This window comes from Ahaetulla prasina, chromosome 4, assembly GCF_028640845.1.
Source record: "Ahaetulla prasina isolate Xishuangbanna chromosome 4, ASM2864084v1, whole genome shotgun sequence".
Lineage (NCBI taxonomy): Eukaryota > Metazoa > Chordata > Lepidosauria > Squamata > Colubridae > Ahaetulla > Ahaetulla prasina.
In genome coordinates, this window is record NC_080542.1 from 53,862,289 (window position 1) to 53,887,296 (window position 25,008).

The 25,008-nt window shown below is 36.2% G+C and overlaps 1 protein-coding gene across 2 annotated transcripts in view; it reads right to left on the reverse strand.

Moving 5' to 3' along the window:
- DHX8 (DEAH-box helicase 8) overlaps positions 1-25,008 on the reverse strand; it is a 43,629-nt gene that overhangs the window by 17,683 nt on the left and 938 nt on the right. The window contains exons 2-16 of one of the 2 annotated variants that reach the window (XM_058179558.1): positions 22,012-22,097; positions 21,597-21,669; positions 20,469-20,551; positions 18,871-18,980; positions 17,823-18,122; positions 16,405-16,549; positions 15,138-15,338; positions 13,235-13,322; positions 12,742-12,839; positions 12,089-12,236; positions 7,611-7,792; positions 6,503-6,697; positions 5,132-5,317; positions 4,772-4,982; positions 2,713-2,894 (exon numbers count right to left, since the gene is read on the reverse strand). In XM_058179558.1, coding sequence (XP_058035541.1) covers positions 2,713-2,894; positions 4,772-4,982; positions 5,132-5,317; positions 6,503-6,697; positions 7,611-7,792; positions 12,089-12,236; positions 12,742-12,839; positions 13,235-13,322; positions 15,138-15,338; positions 16,405-16,549; positions 17,823-18,122; positions 18,871-18,980; positions 20,469-20,551; positions 21,597-21,669; positions 22,012-22,097 — 2,288 coding nt within the window. Of the gene's footprint in view, positions 1-2,712; positions 2,895-4,771; positions 4,983-5,131; positions 5,318-6,502; positions 6,698-7,610; positions 7,793-11,478; positions 11,641-12,088; positions 12,237-12,741; positions 12,840-13,234; positions 13,323-15,137; positions 15,339-16,404; positions 16,550-17,822; positions 18,123-18,870; positions 18,981-20,468; positions 20,552-21,596; positions 21,670-22,011; positions 22,098-25,008 lie in introns of those variants that run through there. The other variant, XM_058179556.1, reaches the window with a different exon arrangement.

Consider the following 25,008-nt stretch of genomic DNA (forward strand, 5'->3'; position numbering starts at 1 on the left):
ACCAATGTAGCTCCAATTTCTAAAAGATTAAATCTAGGAATGAGCCTTTTAAATAATTCAATATATCACCATGAATATGAATGAAGAACAATCTGCCTCTCCCTTTAGAACTCTTAAAGATTTGAACATGCAGGCAGTGTGTACAAGCCTTCAGGTAGATCTTATGAGACTTAACTGTTACTTTGCATGTCATGATAACATGAAAAAAACCTGAGGATAAATGATAAAGAATTGCTGGGAATGGATATTACATTCCAATCAATAATTTTATCAACAATGTAAAAAAGCGGCTTGTCAACTTGTCTGACATAGTTCCTAAAATATTATGTTACTAGGCCCCAAAATTTAGTATCAGACCCACATTTTCAATTTCCCACAGAAAGAAAAAGGAGTTGTAACCATGAGCTATTGTACTTTAAATATCCTCAAATTGTTTGGAAAATATTCTTTTCAGTTGATCAAGAAGTATTTCTAGATGCTATAAAAATGTGTTCATTATATAATAATATCACTGTACTTCAGTTTCTTCCAGCTGTAGTGTGTGTCCAAAACCCCTTCATTTCTTATAAGGTCCTGTTTGGGTAATCGGTGACAATATCTAGACAGATGTTCTACTATCTTTTAAATTGCCTTCAACTTTCCAAATATCAGGCTTTCTCAATGACCTTTCAATGTGCTAATGTATTTAAGCTTTAAGATCATTTTTTTTACTTCATTTAGAACAGCTGTTGCTTTTCTGTTCAAGTTTTTTTTTAACTATCATACCTAATGTTATAATTAATTAAGGGGCGTACATAAGAGCACAAGCCTGCCTACCGTTCCTGTCCTATTGTTTCCCTCCATTATATCCAATTAATATAGTTATTACATACTTATGCTTATATATATGCTTATATATTGTATACTTATTTCATGCTTATGCTTATACATACTGTTATGACAAATTATTTTATTTGTCATAACAGTATGTATAAGCATAAGCATGAAATAAGCATAAGCATAAGTATAAGCATAAGCATGAAATAAAAAAATAAAATAAATTAAGCCTTTGTAATAATCCAGGTTTTATAGCCTTCTATTATCACTAAGAGGAAAATCATAGCTTTCACAATATGAAAATCTGTCATCATTTTAATATTTATTCTAGATTTATCGTAATCTTTCCTCTAAGTAACAAACACCTCTTTTTCCTGGCTAGAGTCATCATCTCGGAATGTTTACATCTAGGTACTGTGACTAAAACTGATTAAAGGAAGCAATGAACAGATGCCCACCAGGTCACTGGCACCATTTACAAGCAAAAGGTATTCACTGCTGAAGCCAACTGGATAGCATACATTGCAATCAAGTTTATTTGTGGTTTTACCCATTTGTTGCGTGGTAACCAGTTGCTTTGATGAGATGGGTGATAAATTTGGTACATACATTGATACATACATACATATATACAAATAGACAGATACAGACATATTGCCCAGAACTGCCATATCTGATTCCAAAACAAAAAAAATCTAAGCATTAATTAAAATTGTAAGGAGCAGCTCAAGAACTGAAAGTTTCCTCTGTTATAGATTTTTTTAAATTAATGTACTCTATTAGGGAAAATATCAAGTCCAACATTAAAGGGAATAACGAACAGAATGAAGGAAGAAAATAAGAAATTTTAAGAAATGGGGACATATATGTATATATATACACACACATGCAAATACACATCCATGCATGCATGTATACCCATATTTCTTTTCAAAAAAAGCAATTTTATACTGTACATAAACTGCATAAAGAGAGTAATAAATTGTAAACATCCCCCCAAATTAAAAGACTAATCTAACAAAAAAAAACATAGCTAAACCTAGTTTATGCCCACTCCATTCACTATATTTCTACCTCTCTTTCTATGCCTTATATCACTTTATACACTTATATTTTGTTCTTTAAACCTCTTTTCCTTCTTGCTGATAAATATTAAAAGAATGTACTCAGAAGAAGCATCAACCTAAGAGGGAATGAGTATATTTTTCGTATTGATATTGTTCACATAGTCTGTGCTGAAGCAAATCCATTACTGTTTCTTTTTAGTTCAGCAAAATCCTGAGACTATTTGTGAAAGCAAACCACAAAAAATAAACTTAACATTCATAGTGCTCCAACATAGAATCTAAATAAATTTGTAAATATCTTCACTGAGAAGATAATCTGATTTTATTCCCATCCCACCCTCAAAAGGTATCTGAAGAATAAGAGGACAGGGAATGAAGCTTTAGGGTTAACAGGCTATTAAAATGATAACAAGAAATAATCCTTGAATCCTTTTAATTTTTCACTAAATATGTAAACTTGCTGATTTATTTATTTAATTTATATGCTGTCCATCTCACTCTCAAGCAACTCTATTCTGTCTTTGATTTACCATCAAATATATGCAACTTCCTCTCAGCGCCTCAAAAACATCGCCTTCCCCCCCATTAATGAAGTGATCAGGAATTCCCATATTTATAGAACGAAAACACAATAGGAATTGGAAAATGTCTTCCAGCCTTTTAACAGGTTTCAAAGAAACATTTCATTTTTGAGAACAAGATGCTCAATAGACCCCCTGATCTAGAAAAGATTTGATTATTAATTATATTATATTGGAAGATAACAACCATCTAGCAAACCCACCCACCCACCCTTCAAAAAAACCCCCAAACATGTGGGAATAGATACCTTTCGACTTCCTGGGGGAGCTGGGTCAAAGATCCGCGTCTGCATCTCACTAGGTAGTGCTGAATAAACAGGCAAGATTATCAGCTCAGGAACATCCGGGCCGAGGGACTTCATTCGCTCATAGAGAATTTCACAAGCTGTATCAATTTCTTCCTGGCCAGTCAAGAACACCAAGATGTCTCCTGCGTGAAAGAAAAGCAAATCATAGTCAGGCCAATATAAAAACAACACTTACAATTAATAAACAGACAATGGCATGAGATTTCAGATTTATCTTGTGATTTGCAGAACCGAACCAGACAGTTATAGAGGTGCAAATGAGTCTGTCATTTGCACCTCTATAACTGTCTGGTTCGGTTCTGCAACCCAACAAGAAAAACACAGACTTCAGAGGATAATTAGAACTGCAGAAAAAATAATTGCTACCAACCTGCCTTCCATTGAGGACCTGTATACTGCACGAATCAAGAAGAGGGCCGTGAAAATATTTGCAGATCACTCGCATCCTGGACATAAACTGTTTCAACTCCTACCCTCAAAACGACGCTATAGAGCACTGCACAACAGAACAACTAGACACAAGAACAGTTTTTTCCCGAAGGCCATCACTCTGCTAAACAAATAATTCCATCAACACTGTCAGACTATTTACTGAATCTGCACTACTATTAATCGTTTCATAGTTCCCATCACCAATCTCTTTCCACTTATGACTGTATGACTATAACTTGTTGCTGGCAATCCTTATGATCTATATTGATATATTGACCATCAATTGTATTGTAAATGTTGTATCTTGATGAACGTATCTTTTCTTTTATGTACACTGAGAGCATATGCACCAAGACTAATTCCTTGTGTGTCCAATCACACTTGGCCAATAAAATTCTATTCTATTCTATTCTATTTTCAGTCTGATTTTATAAAAAAAGCAAGTATGTGGCTTTTACACTTGTGAGACTATACTAAAAAGTAGACAACTGGAGTAAAATTAGCTGATTTTAATGATTTATTCTGAATAATGGAACTGTAAATCATCCAGGAGAAAAAGAAACATAATGACAGATACTTCTTTGCTGAGTGAAGATGAAAAAATAGATGAAGTTGATACGTTAAATAGAGCATGGTACCCATTCTCCTGCTTAATCAATAATGATTATGTAAATCAAATAGAAGAAATTCAAAATTATATACTGCAACTATGGATGGGGAAAATATAAGACTTGATTATGGCAAGATGGGCAGTAAATAAATTCAATAAATAATTTTTTTGTATAATATGATTTTCCCTGAAATTTCCATGTTTTCCCCTTAAAAACCTTTGAAAAATTTTGCTCTATCCAATAGCTTTATACAGAAATTCTGCCTTTATTCTTCAGCAACGTATTGAATATTTCTCCTTTTAATATATAAACTGGTTTAGATATGTTTGTATTTAAGCGAAGTTCTCATTTAACAATCTTGAGTGGTATCTAGGTTTGTGACTGCCAAAGAAATCCAACAATGTTAAAAAGAGTTTAAATTAATAGCAACTATCTCCTCAGGAATTACTTTGTCCATAAAAACTAAACCTCTTTACACTAGAAATGGCAAATTAGACTCCCAAGAGCAAGAAAGCTGTCTTATCAGAGCTATTTACATCAAATATTTTTATTCTATCTCAAGGAACAGGTATATTCACTATAAAAATTGTACAGCTTCCACTGGAGGCCAAATCTGAATAATAAATCTTGTGCATTTATTATTAAAAATGAAAATCCCATTCTGACTTAACTAATATAAAAAGAAAAGGGACTGAAAGCTTTACAGAAGCATGCATGCAACCTTTTTCAGTCTCAGGCCCATAATAAACCTTGGAATGCTCACTTGGGCATTTGAGAAGGAGAATGAAGAGAGATTGTAAAACTATTCTGGGCCAGTTCAAATCTTAATTAAACTGAAATCATATTCAATGTAACAAATATGGCCAATATAATTACACTGAACGTACTGAATATTTTCCCAGTTTGAAAGCAACTTCTAAAGAGAGTCTCAACATTGTTCTCATGCCATGGCTCACCTGGAGGTTCCGTCAAGTGGATCTGCATGACTGTAATCAGGCTGGCATCTAAGTAATCTGTCTCAGGTTCCTTGGTGTAGAGAATCTCGACTGGGTATGTCCTACCAGGAATGGTAAAGATAGGAGCCTCATAGAAATACTGAGAGAATTTAACTGCATCCAGTGTAGCTGAGGTCACTATTAATTTCATGTCTTGTCTCTTCTGAACTGTCTGCAGAGAAAAAAAAGTAAGACAACAGAATATAAACAGAAGGCTCAATATATAGTTGAACCTCAGGACAAACTTGCCTGCTTTGCTTTCTTTGAGCAATTTTCTGCTTCATCATTTTAACATTGTGGATGATTTGAAAGAGTTCATACCTTTTTTAGGAGACCAAAGAGTACATCAGTATGTATAGTGCGTTCATGGGCTTCATCCAACATTATAATTGCATACTGTGTCAGATCCGGATCAATGAGGCATTCACGAAGCAGCATTCCATCTGTCATGTACTTGATCACAGTTTCAGGGCTAGTGCAATCTTCAAATCGGATAGTATAACCAACCTTCAAAAAATACAGCAAAAGGAGTATCAGTGATGAATTCCTTCACTCTTAGAGAATGATATTAACATCAATTTGTTTGGAGGCAGGAGTTACAAACAGAACAAGGACAGACAGCCTTTAGTTTGGTGGTACAGCTAGAATTTGAAACTTTTGTTATGGGCAAGACTTTGTTATGGACCCACTTATAAAAATCATCATGTGGTCAAAAGTTGTCTTTTACAACATGGCTGCTCTAGTAAGCTTGGCCAATTACAAACACCCACTATGAAGCAACCTACCTACCCAGTCTAGCCCCACGGAAAAGCAGACATCTTCAACTGGCAAGGCAGAAGGATCAAGAACAGAATTCCAAGAATATAAAAATTCAGATCAGTAGTTTTATTGTGAAAAAACTAAAGAAGCCATCTTGGAAGAATTCCAGCAACTGCTATGCATCATATGCCAGCCCTATTTATTATTTCAGGAGGGAGGCTGGGTTTCTATCTGCTTTTTATTTGGTAATGGATACAGACTTACTTCTGCTTACGAGAACGAGTTCTCACATAGAATACTCTTTGCCACTCAAGTTTATTTTTTTATTTTTTTTTCTGAATAGGTGAGATTACTCTATATTTGGATTACAGATACATATCTTATTTTCTAACAACATGCTTCATCAATTTATGTAAATTTCACAATTTAAGAACCATATCACATAACTTCCCAAAGCATAGGTATTGAAACAAGTAATGTTTGTAGCCTTTAAAATTGGGAGAAAAAAATCAACAGTTGGTAATTTTCACAAAATAAGATATTCATGTTTTGCATACCTAATTGAAATAAATTATGTAAATTAACATATTCAAAAATAAGCAAATTGCAGAAAACAAAACATACATTTCCTTCAAATGAAGTTTTCTTTATTCAGCATGATTCTCATAACAGCAGGTAGTAATAAATGGGGAAGAATTCTCTGCGAAAGAAAAGTGATTACTGTGTACACCCCAGATCTAAATTCTAAGAAGTAAACTGTCCTATTTGTAGAGTTCAAGGAGAAAGTTTTGTCATGGCTAATTTAGAGTAATATAGCTTCTACAGATTTGTTGAAAACAGTTAAATACAGCTGCTGCTTTAAAGTCTTGTTATATTCCTTCTTTTTTCAGTACATTGCAGAATTAATTCACAAAACAGCAGAATACATCTTACCTCTTGTCCTAGACAACAACCAAATTCTTCTGAAACCCTCTTAGCAACAGACATGGCAGCCACTCGACGAGGCTGAGTGCAGCCAATCTTCCCACGGGTGGTGTAGCCAGCTTCAGCAAGGTACTGTGTGATCTGTGTAGTTTTCCCAGAGCCAGTCTCACCAATGACAATCAGAATCTGGTTATCATGAACTGCCTGAAAAAAATAGGGTGAAGCATTGAAATAGTCTCATTTAAAAGAAAATGGGTGTTCAGGAGGAATCTGGTTGGTGTTGTTTGCTTTTAAAATCAAATAAATAGCCATCACAGCGCAGAAAACAAGTTGATGTGCGAAGGTGTCAGATCAAAATGAGGAATTTGTTTATTAATCTTACAGATCTTGTTTCCAATCTTGGTTCTACATATTAGAGGGAGGGGAGGAGAAATAAATTGACCACACTGAAAAATACAAGCAAATCTGGGCAGTATTTTCAGTGATCAAATCTCCTGTACAATAGTTTGAAGTTTTATACTAACTTAATTTTTGCACCTGGAAATTCTGACTAAGCAATGTCAGGACGGACGTAAATATGTGCCTATTGTCAGAAATTTTTCATTATTTTCTTACTGAGAGCTGTTTAGTCGTCAGATAAGTCATCTTGGATATTTGATAAAAGCAGGAAAAATATTTAACAGATAAAAATTCAAGTTTCCTTTGAGTGAAGCTTCAGTCTGGTGATATCATGGATACATCAATACAATTGCCCTGAAAACAATACATAGCTTTTTTGTTTCCCTTCTGTTTACTTCTGGAATTTTTTCCCCCTAGTCTATAGCAGTGTTTCTCTGTAGTGATCTTCCATTCATGTAATAGTGAGACATCACCCTGCTTAGCGTCTCAACCCAAATGTCAGCCCAGGTGTTACGACATGCTAAGTGCATTTTGGATAAATGAAAACAATGTATTAAATAATTACATCAAAAATCCCTATTTCAGGATTTTTGAATGCAGGATTCAAAGAATAAGTGAAATTCAATGTATGTCCAGACTAGATGACTAGGACAGGCAAGATATTGGATTTAACGATCCTTACTATGATTCAAGTCAATTGCTTTTCTTAAAGATTTACCTGGATGAGTTGATCTTTCAGACGAAAAATTGGAAGACTTTCTCGCTGTTCAATTATTGACAGTTGTGTCTTTTTGCCATAAGAAGCCTTGTTGCCTCCAAAAGCATGCTTCTTCCATTCAGGTATGTCATTGGGCATCATGCCAATACCCCGCATGTTAGCTGCAATTTGCCTTCCATCCACTGGGAAGGAAGGAAGAAAAATCATGAGTCTGAGATCCATATTGCAACATAAAACAACTGATTGGATGCACTAGAAAGGGATGGTCATTGAAGGAAGGGACAAGAGTCATCATATCAAGAACAAACAGAGCTACATTGAGAAGATTTCTATTATATGTTGGTTTGCTTCATTTGTCCTGTTCTGAATATCCATTGCTCAGGTGGAATTCTAAATTATATTTGAATAACACACTTAACAGAATGAGAGACAATCCTGAATTTAAGCTAATCTCTAATCTAAAGGAAGGCCCAAAAAGATTTGTAGGATCACAATAAAAAATTCGTGCAATACCCAATCTTACCAATGAAAGGTTTCCAACTTCTGTTGAAACCAATACTGGAATTCTTTTCTACTCAATATATGTGGGATATATAGTATCATGAAAGTGTATGCACATATATTTGCCAGAAGCAAAATAATTTCAAAAAACGGAAGGACCAGAAAAAAAATTGTATTAACTTATTAACACCAATTAAAATAATTAATTGGTAGTTATTTATTCCATTACAATAATAAAGTATTTAGCGTGATGATATTGCTCCAGCTGAATCTATGCTTCAGAACTGTCAGCCTCAGGAATCACTCAATTAAAATTCAATTGAAACTGATAAGTTACAGGTATTTCCTGTTCAGATAGAGCAATCAGATTCTGAGGCACAATCCCCAAACCCTAGGTTTAGAGTATACAGAGAACAGAAGAACAATGTTTCTCAGTGAGGCTTCTTGCAAAATGAAGGGCAAGGCATGAGTGAATGCAACTAGCTGGCTGCAGACAGATTTAGATCCTCGGCTTGCAGTCCTTATTGGAGATAACCATTTGGCTATCCAGCTCCTGAATTGTGTTCCTGCTTCTTGTTCGTGACTCTTGACCTTTGCATTAACTAATGAGCTGGCTTGGCATCCTGGGACTCTCGTTTTGGACTACAGGTAGTGCTCAATTTATGACTGTAAGGGAGTCTGGCATTTCTGTCATGAGTCATCACATTTTTAAATCAAGGCACCCATATGACTGACCCAATTTTACAACTTTTTTGCAGCAGTTGTTAAGTAAATTCTGCAATCATTTAATGAATCAATGTATTTCCAAGGTTATTTTTTTAACCCGGAACAGAAGACCAGTTTCTAGCAAAAAGTATTGTAAATTGTGTCACATCCCTGCAGAATACAATTGGTTGTAAAGGTGAGCTGGTTGCTATGCATCTGAAATGCAGTCATGTGGGGAGGGGAGCAGTCATCGGAATGCCAGAACTAGGTGATAAGTACCTTTGGGGGAGTTGTCATAACTTTGAACAGTTGCTAAACAACTGGTTATTAAGCTAGGATTACATTATTGCTTCTTGGACTGTCTCTGGCTCTCTTCTGACAAGCACTCTTTATTAGGCATTTGAATTACATTCTTGTCTGCTGTTATCTGTCTAAACTGCAATATTTCTGCTTCCAAAATACTGTTTCTGTGTGTTTGTCAGAAATCTTGAAACAGAGCATCTGTTAAAAATAATTGACTCTCCACGTGCCTATTATTAACCATAGTCCCAGTTACTCTCATACGCAGAAATATAATGTATGTTTGCCTGAGCTATGTTGAGCTGCAGTGGCACAGTGGTTAGAATGTAGTACTGCAGGCTATTTCTGCTGACTGCCAGCTACCTGCAAATTGAATCTCACCAGGCTCAAGGATGACTCAGCCTTCTCAGATGGGTAAAATGAGGATCCAGATTGTTGGGGACAATATGCTGACTATGTAAACTGCTTAGAGAGGGCTGTAAAGCACTGTGACACGGTCTATAATCTGTTATTGCTATTGCCTACAAATATATCCCTCCATCAGCAAAGGGGAAGAAAATATGATGCAAATGGGATAATTTGTAGGAATAACTGCACTAGAAAGCAATAAGGACAAAACTATTGCTTTATCAAGGGAAGCTGAAAAGGAAAGGAAAGTGAGAAAAGAAAGAGTTATGTATTACAAAAAAGTGATCTTCACTAGATGAGCACCTCTCCAACTATCTCTCTTCAATGGCAGCTAAGCTTGCTGTTTACATCTCCATCCATTCCCTTAGCCATTCTGTATTTTTTTCAGCAAATGTAAGATCCTCCCCTTTCCTTATTCAAAAATAATTATGGGAGGGGGAACACTATGTTCTTCTCATTTTGTTAATATTTGAATGGAATAGTAGATAATGATGAATGAGCAATACTATTCTAGTATACCTTACGAGGTCGGTAAAAGAGGACCCAGATTGTTGGAGACAATATGCTGACTCTGTAAACAGCTTAGAGAGTCCTATTAAGAACTATGAAGTAGTATCTAATTCTAAGTACTATTGCTATATCCGTATGGGGAGACTTCCTTGAACAATAGTTAGGACAAAGAGAAAGCATACCTGTTGTGCCTCGTCCTCCCTCCTCTCCTCAGCCGGCCCCTCCCATCTCCACCCGGGCCTGTTATCAGACTCGGAGTCTGATAATGAAGATGAACGACCTGTCATGCCTCCAGCCCCCAGCCCTGGCCCCATGCCTGGAGAGGATGTCAGGAGTGAACAGAGAAGCCGGATAAACTTCACTCCTACAGCGTGTGAGCAGGAAGCCAGCCACGTGCTGGAATTATTGACAGCAGATCCAGCTGAAGAGAATTCAAAGTAGGAGGATCCTCGTTTCCCGAGATCTGAGAGGTGACGCCAGCAGAAGGAAGGGAGGGGCAGGCCTGGATAAATGCTGAGTCATGGAGCCACACCCCACAGCCTATATAAAGGACCTGCTTTTGGCATTCCAACCTTGAGTCAAGCAAAGTCTCATCTAGTTTGCTGATATCAGACTCTATCGCTGAAGTCACAACTTGGACTCCTGCCTGCCCTGAGAAACCTCGAAGGAATCTGGCAAGCTGCAGAGGCTTCGTTGCCACGTTTGATACGGACTTCCTTGACCCGGTCATCAGAGGGGGAGTGGGACATGACAATACTCGAACCTGGCACTTTAGTTTCCTTGAATGACCTAACCAACCAGTAAGATACTCTGTATTTTGATAGAGATCATATTAAGAAAAGTAGCGAATAAAGATGCTATTCCGATCCAATTCATAAGCATCTCCATTCCAAAAGTTCAACGTTACAACCAATTGACAAGTGTTTGTGGTTCTTGGATATGTTCAATCAGGTGCTAGAAATCCATCTGCAGGGATATTTTAATTTACATTTCTGAACTGAGCATGGAGCTAGACATGATAATACAAATGATCCTTTCTATCTATATGACTCTAGGAATCTAATAAAGAAAATGGGAAAAACAATCCTCAATAGTAAGGAATGAGAAACTAGTCGTGACTCTAAGTATTTGTGTGTATATGTGTATAACCACCCTCATACTAATTATAAAAAAACACCCCACAAACTTAACTCAATCTAACAAAATTGATACCACTTTTAAACCTCTTATATTATGATGCTGTATTATTTTGAAATTCTATTTCATAGTAGACTAATAGGGGGGGAAATACTGGGCAATTTCACAAATTAAAAACAACTGTTTTGTCAAGCAGATTTGCTACCATGTTGTGCGTATTTAGATTTGAAATAAATATTAGTGTTAGATGGTTTCAAATAAATTGCCTGTAGAAGACAAATAATACTGAAAAAAGGTTTGAGATTACCATCTGGAAGGGGATCCACCCAGTGTTTGTTGAGCCCCATGGGAATAGAATCCATTTCTGCTTCCCGCTGGGCTTGCTTCAGTTCCCGCCTCTCTTTAGCAAGTGCACTTTGCATCATGGCTGCTTGAGACAGGGAGCCATCAGGATTCTGGAATCAACAAGAAAATGTTTTCTTACTTTTTTCTTCAGATTTCCTGAATCTGATCCTGACTGATTTCTCAACCATCATCCAAAACATAAATGAATAGGAAAAAAGCAAGGAGAACTTGATAGTCATACACAATTTTAACAATGAAGAGGACAAAGTTTGAATACAAAATCAGAAAACAGAATCAATGTTAATTTTTTTGTAATTTGTTTAACTAATGTTAATTAATGTTTTGTTAATGGCCATTAACAACGATAATAAAAGAGATGAACTGCTGAGATTCCTGGAACTGATGTAGATAGGGGAAATACTGGGCAATTTCACAAATTAAAACAACTGTTTTGTCAAGCAGATTTGCTACCATGTTGTGCGATTTAGATTTGAAATAAATATTAGTGTTAGATGGTTTCAAATAAATTGCCTGTAGAAGACAAATAATACTGAAAAAAGGTTTGAGATTACCATCTGGAAGGGGATCCACCCAGTGTTTGTTGAGCCCCATGGGAATAGAATCCATTTCTGCTTCCCGCTGGGCTTGCTTCAGTTCCCGCCTCTCTTTAGCAAGTGCACTTTGCATCATGGCTGCTTGAGACAGGGAGCCATCAGGATTCTGGAATCAACAAGAAAATGTTTTCTTACTTTTTTCTTCAGATTTCCTGAATCTGATCCTGACTGATTTCTCAACCATCATCCAAAACATAAATGAATAGGAAAAAAGCAAGGAGAACTTGATAGTCATACACAATTTTAACAATGAAGAGGACAAAGTTTGAATACAAAATCAGAAAACAGAATCAATGTTAATTTTTTTGTAATTTGTTTAACTAATGTTAATTAATGTTTTGTTAATGGCCATTAACAACGATAATAAAAAGAGATGAACTGCTGAGATTCCTGGAACTGATGTAGATAAGGGAAATATGATACTGTGCTTTGCACATGTATATGGAAGAATATGATGGGAAAGAGTATTAATTTTGCTTTCAGTGCCCTTCATTGTTCTGTTGTACTTTAGTACTTTAAAGCATTTTAACTTTTCACAAACCCATCTGAATCTAGTATTCAATTATACTTCTCCATTTCTATGGAGAGACCCAAGAACAGTATTTCTTTACCTTCACTATTTTAATGGGGCTCATGTCCATGCTCTGTTTTGTATGACCTCGCAGAAATGGTGGTTCCTCCTCTACCAATTCAATTTCTAGGTCCTCATCTAGAATAACAAATTAAATTTAGCTCCAATTTTAATTTAAAGCTTAATTATGCAAACCAATTCCTCCACTCTTTATTTACCAACATTCAAAGCTAACTATCATACACTTGTGGTACAACATTCTTTTCTATTGCGAAACAGCCCCTCCATAACTTTATTTCAATACAAACCACAGTTCTGGACTCTGGATTGCTGGATACAAAGATTATGAAAGAACAATCTCTCTTCCATAACATGAAAGTATCTTAAGCAATTATCTGAACTGACAGTAATCTGTTGAAAAGAATCTGAGTAAGCATTCCCAAATTCAATACAAATGAGGAGCAAAAAAACTACTTTGTGAAATACACTGATGCTTCATATCTAGACCATTACTAAATCTATCATGGTTTTACCTTCCTCATCATCAACCTTTGGCAAGATTCCAGTTTCTTCATCAAAGTCAGGAAACTCCTCCTTCGAAAGCACGTTAGCAGCAATCATCTGGGAATGAGGCAAATGGTTATATGTACCCTCAAAGACACAACAAAGAGGTACTACTTTTTCTAAACACAGATTTTGAAGGAAAAAAAAAGCTAATCTTTTTATATTGACATAGAATCTCTCATAGAACTGCTAACTATAATGAAGTTGTCATGTTCCAAGCAAGGTGTCTCCCTTTACTAAATTGAGAATGGTTCAAATTGGGATTGTTCTGTTTATTTGCTTCAATGAGTATTTGAAAAATGCAATAAATTATCTTAATACTGTTTAGCAGCAACATAAATCCCAGATTCATGTAGGGAGGGCTTTTAATATGAAAAATATCACAGCTAAGGAAGCTACCCAGATTTTGTGATCATCTGTTCAATTTCATTTCAAGGGAGTATGAAGTATCCCAAACAATGGCCTAACAGGAAACAGTACAATAGGAAAGTTCTGCCATATTATTTATACCATCTTAGAAAAGAGGAGAAGGATTTCTCAAGGTGACTTACTACATACAGGGTATCCTCAACTTATGATTAGTTGCTTATCAACTGTTTGAAGTTAAAAGAGATGCCCCAAAAACTACTGATAACCTTGTGTCGAAGTTGCAGCCACTGCAACGTCTCCACCATAATTCACCCTTATTCCATATTCCAACCACAGGGACACGGTAGCGTCCCCTGCCAATCTCCCTCACCATCCTGTCCTGCAAGCCTTGGCTCTTTGGACAGAAGACGAGGAGGAGGCCCACCAGGTTCCTCAGGACGTAGGCCTCCTCCCCATCTCCTGTCACAGATTGCACACTTATCTTTTGAAAATCTCCAGAGCTCCGGATCTCACATTGGAGAAAGACGGCAGGCCATTCCATAATTCAACATTCCTGGGCTGCATGACCATGTCCCAGAAGCAGTTGCAATTTCAGTGAATAGCCTCACTGTTTTCCTAACCCAGTCTATACAGCACTGACATGGTGGTCACAGCGAAATGGCGACTGCTTCTATGACATGGCTGCATGGCCCAGAAATGCTGAGGGAAGGAGTGGCCTGCCATTCTACCCCAACATGAGGTCCAGAGCTCTAGAGATCTTCAAAAGATAAGTGCACAATGGGTGATGGGAGAGTGCAGAAGAGGCCAAAGGGTAAAGTAGACTCAAGGACTGTGTGGCCTTGAACAAGACAAAGATTAATTTGCATAATAGTAAGTACTTCAATCCACTATCCATATTATACAGAGCTTTAACAATTATATTGAATACTGAATTGCACATCAAAATGTAAAGTATGATAAATAGAGCTTCAAATAACAAAACTAGCATCCTCATTAATAAGATGTATTCTCTGGGCAATCTCAAATATAATCTAGTTATCACATTATTTACCAGTCTTCAATGGTCATCTTTATCACATACAGCAATAGTTAAACTAGATGGCTTTATTAGAAGATAGTAAACAATGACCAAGTTTCATGATCAGCTGACAGTCTAGAGCAGAATCGGATGATACTAAATTGGCTATTGATTCACACTGAAATCACTAATATCCAATTTGCTGAGAAAATGACTTAAAAGCCTGCTTTGGTATCAACAGGAAGAAATATAAATATGTATTTAAAACAATTAAAATCTGTTAAAATCTTGGTCTTTTTGTTAGCTGTCAGGTCTGAACTGGGGGATGAATTTCACAGGCTGCTTAGCAATTGCGAAATGTTCTGTTTCTACAGCAGCCAAAATCAAAGCAAAATAAACAAAGCAAATGAAAATTTATGCACAATCAATTCTCCCGCTGATCTATAGAATAACATCAAACCATATTTCATAATGAAAATTATTACCTGCTTAATTTCCCATTTTTCTGGATCTGAAATACGAGTGAGACGTTTTCGTTCTAATGTGTCATCTTCTACTTCAGGAGCACTGACCAAAGATAAGTGAGTAGGCCTGTCTGGATTTCTCATGGCTGTCTCTTCAGACTCTCCAATGAGGTTGCGACGTCTATTTGGATTCAAATCTTCTCCTGTCTCTTGATCTACATCCTAATACAGACATGGGAGACAGTTCCATAGTATAGTAAGAATTTACCAAGGGCACTGAGAGTTTAGTTTTGTAATCTGCAACAAAGCATATTCCCAGATAAGCAATTTACAACATGTCCAATAGTGACCACAACTGCATAAAGTAACAGAAAACAACAGGAGCTTCTATGTTTGTAGTATATAATTAAATTATAATCTTGTGATAATCTTAGCCTGTGAATTCGCATAGTTCTTTGGAATAGCGTCAGTTACACTTTTTTCATTTTCTTTCAAATATTCAAGAAGTTTATTACTAATAAAATAGTATTCATAATATAGCAAGAGAGAGGAGATAAGAAGCTTGATAATCAGTCTTTTTTTAAGTAATATTTGGGATATCTGATGGATATGAGGGTTTTTACCTGAATCTTAAAATCCTAAGAAATATACTTAAAATTATTTAAACAACTCATTTGTTAACAGTCCAACTTTTTATATCAAAATTCCTAATATCAACCTTAGTGATATTGTTTATTTAAAACTCAAGATTCAAAGCCATTTGCAACACATTCTGAAACTAATAGTACTTTAAGAGTTTTAGATATTACTTATGCATCCTGACCAAGCAGTGAAATCAAGAACATGTTAAATAAATATACTGCCATTAGCCATTTTAAATAATCCAAATTCCTTTTACAATAACTCAAATGTTTTTTAAAAAATAACTTGACAAATAAGCTGAACTAAAGAATTAATGCTGCTACTCAGCCATATTCCCAAAAAGGATCAAAAAGCTATGCCTTCATTTTTCAAGTTGTGATTAATGCAGCTGTCATATAAATAACATCTCACAAATAGCAGGAAATACAAAAGAGCAATGGCTAAAAATCAAGTTAAGTTTCTATTTTTTCTGATGTCAAAATGTAGTAGCTGTCATACAATATTTTCTAATTGTACTCATGGTGATTTGTATTTTACTCAATCACTTCCATTCCACTGAGAAATTGAAATCAAAGCATTAATAAATCTAAAAGTCAGCAGAGCAAAAGACAAATTATCTAATAGACAATAGAGAGGTCTGACTTACTTTCATGCTAAGGCTAGTTTTTGAGCCAGTGAAGGAGAGCACTTTGACCTTCACCCGCTGGCCCTTACTCACTACATCAGCCACATTAGCAACTCTTCCTTCTCTACGTAATTCTGAGATGTGGACCAGTCCTTCCCAGCGTTTTCTAAAGGAAATAAGACACAGCAAGAGGAGCAAGAATAACTCAGTGCTGTCTTCTAATACCAAAAGCACAAAGTATTTTAGAAACATTAGTTCTTCCTGCACAAAATTCATTTGTGTTTGTTATAGTAATACTATTAGCTATTACTATTATTTGATTTATATTCTTAACCTTTAAAAAGGTTTTAAAAAGTTTAAAAACCTTTAACATTTACAAAAAGCAATTCACTCCTACATAGCTTTCCTGACTACTGACTAATGATTTCAGTTAAAATGTAAGGCAATTTTATAAACACTGGCAAACAATAACATAACATTAAAAATAACATAAAATCTTTCTTCAGGAGTTAACATATACAATTTATCGTATTTTTCAGTGTATAAGACACACTTCCCCCCAAAAAAGTGGGTGGAAATGTCTGTGCATCTTATAGAGCAAATATTGCCAAAGCCCCGCCCACCTGCCAGCCCCCACACAAACTGCCTCCAAGCAATTTGTCTCTGTAGCAAACAGTAAGATCAGCTTCAGCACAGCCTGATTTAGCACAAGCAGCTGATTGATGGTTGGATCTATCTCCCAGAATACTGCCTATCAGCTGCTGTCCATCATCGCTGTCGCTGCCCATCGTCACTGCTACATATTGCCACCTCCACGTGCCCCATTTTTGGCCTCTGCATTGTCCCGTTTTCAGCCTCTGTGCACCCCATTTTCAGCCTGTTCCAGGTGGCAGGGAAAGATGGCGACAGTGACAATTCCCACCGCCTGGAACAGACCAAAAATGAGGTGCGTGGAAGGACGTGTAGAGGCTGAAAATGAGGTGTGCAGAGGCGGCGATAAACGGCAGCAATGATGGGTAGCAATGATAGCAATGGGAGGTGGTGATCCCTGCAGCCTAGAACAGCTGATAGGCAGTATTCTGGGAGGCAGATCCAACCGCCAACCAGCTGCTTGTGCTAAATCAGGCTGTGCTGAAGCTCACAAGGCTGTTTGCTTTAAGGAGGCAAATTGTTGGGAGGCAGAGGCAGATTTTTTTTTCTTGTTTTCCTCCCCAAAAGCTAGGTGCTTCTTATAGTCCAGAGTGTTTTATAGTCCGAAAAATACGGGTACATGAAATCATAAAAATTCAAATAGTTTGTAGCAATGGCTACATACTAGTTTGTAGCAATGGCTACACACTAAATGTATACACTAAATACACGAAAAAGGCATTGCCTAACTTATACTTTTTAAATTGTATCGATTCTTAGCAGGATAGTGAAACAGTGACATCATATACCTGAGTCCTTCAAGCTGAACAAAACACCCAAACTGCATGATGCTGGTAACTTTGCCATTGTAGATGTCACCAATTGAAGGCTCTTCAGGTGGAGGGCGGTCCACATGTTTATCCCTCCATCTTTCATTGCTTTTCTCTCCAGCTCTTTCTCTTTCTTTGTGGTCCCAGCTAGGACTTCTGCTCCTGGAGCGGTATCTGGATTTACCCTTATGTCGTTCCCGTGTCCGGGAGCGAGAGGATGATTTTCGCTTCCGCTTTCGATCTCTACTACGACTGCGACTCCTATGCTTTTTCTTGGCTCTACCAACAAAACAGACTAAAATTATGCTAATTTCTACTTAGATGCCAGTCACTACAGTACAATTTAAAGATGGTTGTATCGATACCAATAGTCACTATGCTTGGATGATTACCTGTGATGCCTAATGGAGACTCTTTTATTCTTCTACGGTTATTTGCTCTTTTGTTTTTTGTTGCCTCAGATATATTTATAACATTTGCAAGCAAATTTTAGAGAGAAAGCAAGCAAAAACTGCTTCTTATTTCAGATATTAGACATTAGTAAGCAAAAGACCAGGTACCATTTGATTTCATTGCAATAGAAAGTGTGTGTGTGTGTGTTTTCAAGTCAATTCTTAATTCCTGGCTACTGCCTGGACAAATCCCTGCAGTTTTCTTGATTTTAGAAGTGATTTACCACTGCTTCCTTTTTATGGTTGAGAATGACTAGCACAAATTCACTCAGTTGGTTTTCTGCTTAACATGGGACTAGAAGTCAGTCTCCTGGTTTCTAGCCTCTTAACCACCATACCAAACTGATACTTGATGTAAAGTTACTAACAGAGGAATATTGATAGCTATTAAAAACACAGAAATAAAACCCAAATATTGTATTACATCTTTACTACAGACTACATCCCTATTTTGCCTAATCTATTTGCAATTCTTTGAAAAGATGCTTCATTTAATATAAAAATATTAAGCTAGATAATCTATAATTTTAAGGTGAAAAATTCTTTCTCAGAGAAATAAGACAAAGGGAACGTACTGGTCCTCATTATTCCGGTGTTTTTCCTGCCTGCCTGCAGATGGCATTAAAGCTTCTAGCTCTTGGAGAGCATTGGCAGCCACTTTCACATCATCTTCATCCAGCATTGTCTATTCAAGAAGAAGAAAGAGTTCTTAGGGCAGCAAGATATTCCCTAAGCAATTCTCTCAAACCTATATGATGGCAGTTGCCATGTGGCCTTGGGAAAGAAATATTAGAAATTTTTGTTTTGGGACACAGATATGTGATGTTTCTGTAAACAGATTTCATTTTCAGAAATGCAGTGAGTCACCAATTAAGTAACATCACAGTGAATAAATACTGGTACAAACAATCCTGAGAAAATAGCGTAGATAATAGTCAAATCAAGTTGCAATTCACTTTGCTAAGACAACACACTACGGTAAATCTGCCTACAATTTTCAATGATCTTTTTAGTTTGTCCTTAAATATGTTGTGTATGCTATTTAATTGTCATATCTTGAAATCCTCACAAGCATTCTGGTAAAAGGCCAGACCTATCTCTGATTGTTTCAGAGGATCCAACAGAATGGGCAGGCTTTGGGACTCTTCTATGAAACTACATCATCGAGCAGGACCCAGAAAGTGTAGCTTAACTGTCATAATATCTGCCTTCTAGAAAATCAAATTGCCCAATATTTGGATAGCCCCAACCCTGCTGCCCTTTTTTAAGGCTTTGAAAATCATGCAGACAATTGAAAGAGGCCTTGAAAAATACCCAAAGTTACTGGGGGTCAGGCAGCATATAAATATATTATTAATAAAAAATATGTTTTCAACTACATTTTGCTGTAGGGGTTGCAGGGGTTTTGTGCTTTATATAATTATTATTTTATTTTGTTTTTAATCCTACATCAGCAGTACAGAGCCAAATGTGCAAGTCTGACAACCATATGAAGTCCAATAAGTAAATAAATAAAGTTAACAAATTAATTTCCAAGTAACTCTTTGAATAGACATTAGAAATTAACAAGACATATACATTCAAACCAAACCACCACCACCCCAAAGAGAGAAAGTGATTAAATAACAGATCTCCATTAATTTAGGGCAGCAGCCATTTTTCTATTGCTTTGGGGAAATACATTTTTTATTTATCCTGAAAACTTCCTTCACTGGCTATATATAACTTCTTCCCTCCGATGCCATTTTAACTAACATTATGCGCGGTGTCTTGCACAGAATTTTTGCTATGTTGCTCCCAATCGTTTTCTCATTCTTGCACAGGTGACACTGGTACTGGTAGCTGTGACAGGATTTTATATTTATGGCCATCATAGTATCCTTGCAGTTATGTGATTGCAATTTGTGATGTTCCCTGCTAGCTTCCCACAAGCAAAATTAATGGGGAAGCACCCAGAAAGTCAGAAGGGTGGTCCATACTTAACAATCTGCACAGTCCTTGCTTAATAATGAACAGTTGTAATTGCCACTGCTAAGTGGCATAGTCATGGGATTTTTCAACTTATGTCATGTCACTTAAGTACCTGGTCTCAGTTACTATCAGTAAGTAAGTATTCCCAACTTCTTTTATCCTCAATGTATTTGTCAATAAAGAAGGAAACTCACACACCTACCCTCACCATGGGATTATCTGGCCGACACAAGGCTGGAAACAAGTCCTTCAGCTTATCTTTTTCTGTTTTTGGTTTAATAATATCTAATGTGATAGCAAAACAAAAACAAAATAAAAACCCACATTTAACGTTTAATTTAAATGTATTTTTCTTATGTCACAAGAAACATTTCTACTTTTTAAAACTCTTCAAAAAATATTCTTTACTTTTCTTTCCTGCTTGCATATAACTTAGTCATATTGGAAAACTTGGATAATGGGAACAGGATAGAAAATTGATATTTACAAGATAAAGTGTATGCCCAACTATTCACAGAATTTGAAACAGTCTCCAGGGAGATTTGTAATCTAGTCGCTCTCTATTAGGAATAAGGAACTAAAAAATCTCTACTGTCCTACAAATATGGCAATATTTTTCTGCTCACAATTTTACAAAGTGGAAAATTATATGTTTTTTTTTTATTTGCATTAATATCCCACCCTTCTCCGAAGACTCAGGGCGGCTTACACTATGTTAGCAATAGTCTTCATCCTATTTGTATATTTATATACAAAGTCAGCTTATTGCCCCCAACAATCTGGGTCCTCATTTTACCTACCTTATAAAGGATGGAAGGCTGAGTTAACCTTGGGCCTGGTGGGACTAGAACCTGCAGTAATTGCAAGCAGCTGTGTTAATAACAGACTGTCTTACCAGTCTGAGCCACAGAGGCTCATTTATATATCCTGGTTATGTTGTACCATATACCTCTGGAAAGTCAAATGCTTATTTTTTAAAGGCATTTTTCACTTGAAGAGGCTAACTTCATTTTAATAAGATCAAATGCTTGGGATATCAAGGAACCATTCATTGAAAGTCTGCAAGTAATGGTTGCAATCCAGGGTCTTTTGCAAGATTAAATAACAATCTTTAGAATAATTGATGTAACTACTTTGGTCTTTAGAGGTTTTGGCCTCTAAACATACAGACAGGTTTGTCTGCTTCATTTATTTTAAAATTTTACAATTTCAATGACTTAAAACCAATTTTTAATTTTTATTGCAACTTTCTTTTCTCAGCTAAACAAATTAATTCATGTCCATAAGAATCCATTTGTCTTACAATTGATGAATGGCAAAAAATATTAACCTTTGCTAGTGGAAGCTTTTGCAGGAGGCCGCATTGTCTGTATAAGACGGAGCAGATTGCTGACGAGGGAGTCCTAAAATGGTAAATAAAGAAAAAAAATTCTAGAAGCTGCACGTTTTTTTAGTAAAGTAAAGCAGTACTGTACTATTTTTTTTCTGTGTTGATGACACATTTGACCTTTGAATGGATTGATACAGACCCACTTAAGAAAGTAAGGGGACAGACAAAACGTTTACTTTGAATATTGTTAATATGAATATTTTAATTATATATTGAATTATGTTCTTTTCATGGAATATTAGAGGTTACAATTTGGTGATACGTCTGGAATTTGTACTCAAGTATTTGGGAACCTCAGATTATGTACTTCTGATATACCACATGATATCTTCAAAAGATTTTAACAATTCCTTACTGTGAACTCAGCACCATTCTTCACCAGAGCTATTTTGAAAGTATCAAAGTTTGTATTTCTCTCTGCAAGACTGATTACAAATTCGGCTGTGAACAGAAAAATTAAGAGAAATTATTATGCTGAAATTACTTAGATACTCAATTCTACTTTATTCATTTAATTTTATGGCTACGGATTGTGAATAACAGTGGCCAATATCAATTGAAAACAAGGAAATAATTAAAAAAACAATTAAACATTATCTTTAGCATGACTCCTAATCCACACAAATATTTCTGTTAAAATAAGCCCACTAGTATCTTAGCCCAGGTCTTCAATGTCTAAGAAATGGCTGGCAAGATTGGGAGCATGCTGTTCCATACAATGGGCACCATAATAAAGAATACAATTTCTGAGTACCATTACATGATGGTGTTTGATAGAAGAGACTTGTAGAGGGGATAGGAAGAAACAACTAGAGTGGCACAAATAACCTGGTTCTGTGCTATGAATAGCTTAATAATTGATAACCAGATCTTGGATAGCATAGCTTGATCAAGGATACTGAAAATTTCCGAGAAGAAGGAGAGCCAGAATGCATTTATCACTACATTAGATGAAACCTGGCTCAATAGTACTAACCTTGAAAGGGATTTTGGAGTTCTAGTGGACAATCACTATGTTGTATTAACAGAGGGATAGAATCATGGTCATGTGAAGTATTAGCACTGCTTTATAAAGTCTTAGTAAGACCATATTTAGAATATAGCATCTAGTTTTTGTCACCGTATTATAAAAAAGATGTTGAGATTCTGGAAAAAGTGCAGAAAAAAGCAACAAAGATAATTAGGGACTGGAGGCTAAAAAATTAAGAATGGTTGCAGTAATTGGGTATGTTTAGTCTAGTGAAAAGAAAGACTGGGGTGACATGATAGCAGATATTTGAGGGTCTTGCAACAAAGAAGGGGTGTTCGACAACATATTTTCCAATGCACCTGAAGGCAAGACAAGAAGCAATGAATGGAAACAAATCAAGAATTCCAACTCACAACTAAGGAAACATTTCCTAACATTCCAGTGAAATGGCTTGCCTTCAGAAGATGCACATGCTCCATTCACAGGACGCTTTCAAGAAGAGACTAGGCAGCCACTTATCTAGAATGGTATAGGTGCTATAGAGTATCCTGCTTGAACAGGGGATTGGACCAAAAGACCTCCAACGTCCCTTCCAAGTGTTATTTGTTATTCTCTTCAGAGATGATCAAGCGCAATTAATATACCACTATGTCCTGGTCTTGAACCCTGATGAAAGGGGTTTAGATAATCAGCTTCTTCCAGGGTTCTCTGAAGTCCCAGCCTGACCACTTTTTCTACATCCTTCACCAGGAACAGAAGGACAAGAATTCTCCAATAGCATTTGGTCCAGTTACAGTTTCCAGATGAACTATCTCCTTCTTAATTGCTAGTGGCACTACCCAATCACTAAAGAACGAAATCACTACGACGTGGATATAACAATATGCTTCATATTGTTAACAATTAATTAATTAATTAACAATTGAGGAAGGACATAGATATAAACAGATTCACAGATTTGTGGATTTTGCTCACTTGAGACCAAAAACTTCATAGAATAAAATATTTTTTATTGACCAAGTGTGATTGGATCCCAAAGGAATTTGTCTCCAGTGCATAAGCTCTCAGAATACATACAAACAACAAAGTGATGAATCATAAATCATAGGATAAAACAAAGTGATAAGTCATTAGAGATCAATAGATGATGGTAATAGGAAAGATGAGAAGGATAATAGCAATACAGCCCTACTATATGAGTGAATATCCTTAGGTATAAGACAGGGAATTCAGTGTTTAATAGAGCTATGGCATGAGGGAAAAGCTGTCTTTGTGTCTAGTTGTTATGGCATGCAATGCCCTATAGTGACATCTTGAGGGGAGGAGTTGAAACAGTTTTATGTCCAGGATGCGAGGGGTCTATAGATACTTTCTCAGCCCTCTTTCTGGCTTGTGATGTAAACAGGTCCTCAATGGAAAGCAGGCTATTGTTTTTTCTGTAGTCTTAATGATCCATTGAAGTCTATAACTGTCCTGTTTGGTTGCTGTGCCAGTTCAGAAAATTAGAGTACTACAAATGACAGAGTCAATAATTCTTCTGTAAAACTATATCAGCAGCTCCTTGGGCAGCCTGAACTTTCCGAGTTGACACAGGAAAAACATTCTTTGTTGTGTCTTTTTAATTATTCTAATGTAAGATGTCCATCTCAAATCCTTATTATAGAAGATTATAGAACCCAGAAACTTGAAGATCTCAACTGCTGATACTGTGTTGTCTATTATTGTAAGACGTAATAAAATAGGAGGGCTCCTCCTAAAATCTACTATCACATCTGCAGTTTTAAGTGTATTCAGCTCCGCTGCACCAAAGGAATAGTTGTTCAGCCTCCAGTCTATATGCAGATTCATCACTCTCTCAAATGAGACCAGTGACTGTTTTATCACCTGCAAATTTTAGTATTTTAACAGTACTCTTAAATACTTAAAATTGGCATAGCTAACAACTGTTTCCACCTCTGCGATTGTTAACAGAACCAGAGCATCACAATTAATTTCTGTAAGCCAGAACATATAAATAGGGCATAGGTAGTACTGATACAAAATAACTCAAGATAACAAACAAGCAACCCATACAACTTGTGTCATGAAGGGGCGTGCATAAGAGCACCAGCGTGCCGTGCCTACCGTCCCTGTCTTAATGTTCCCTTTAATTGTATTCATTTTATATATTCAATTCATGCTTATATATATTATCTAATACGTACTCGATAGAGGATTAATAGATAGATAGATAGATAGATAGATAGATAGATAGATAGATAGATAGATAGATGAGAGAAAATGTTCAGCATAATTAATCAAGTTGACATATGGAAAGATGCAGGACCTGGGATGTTAATTTATGTATCTTGAAACAGCCACAATTACTGACGTATTTTCTAC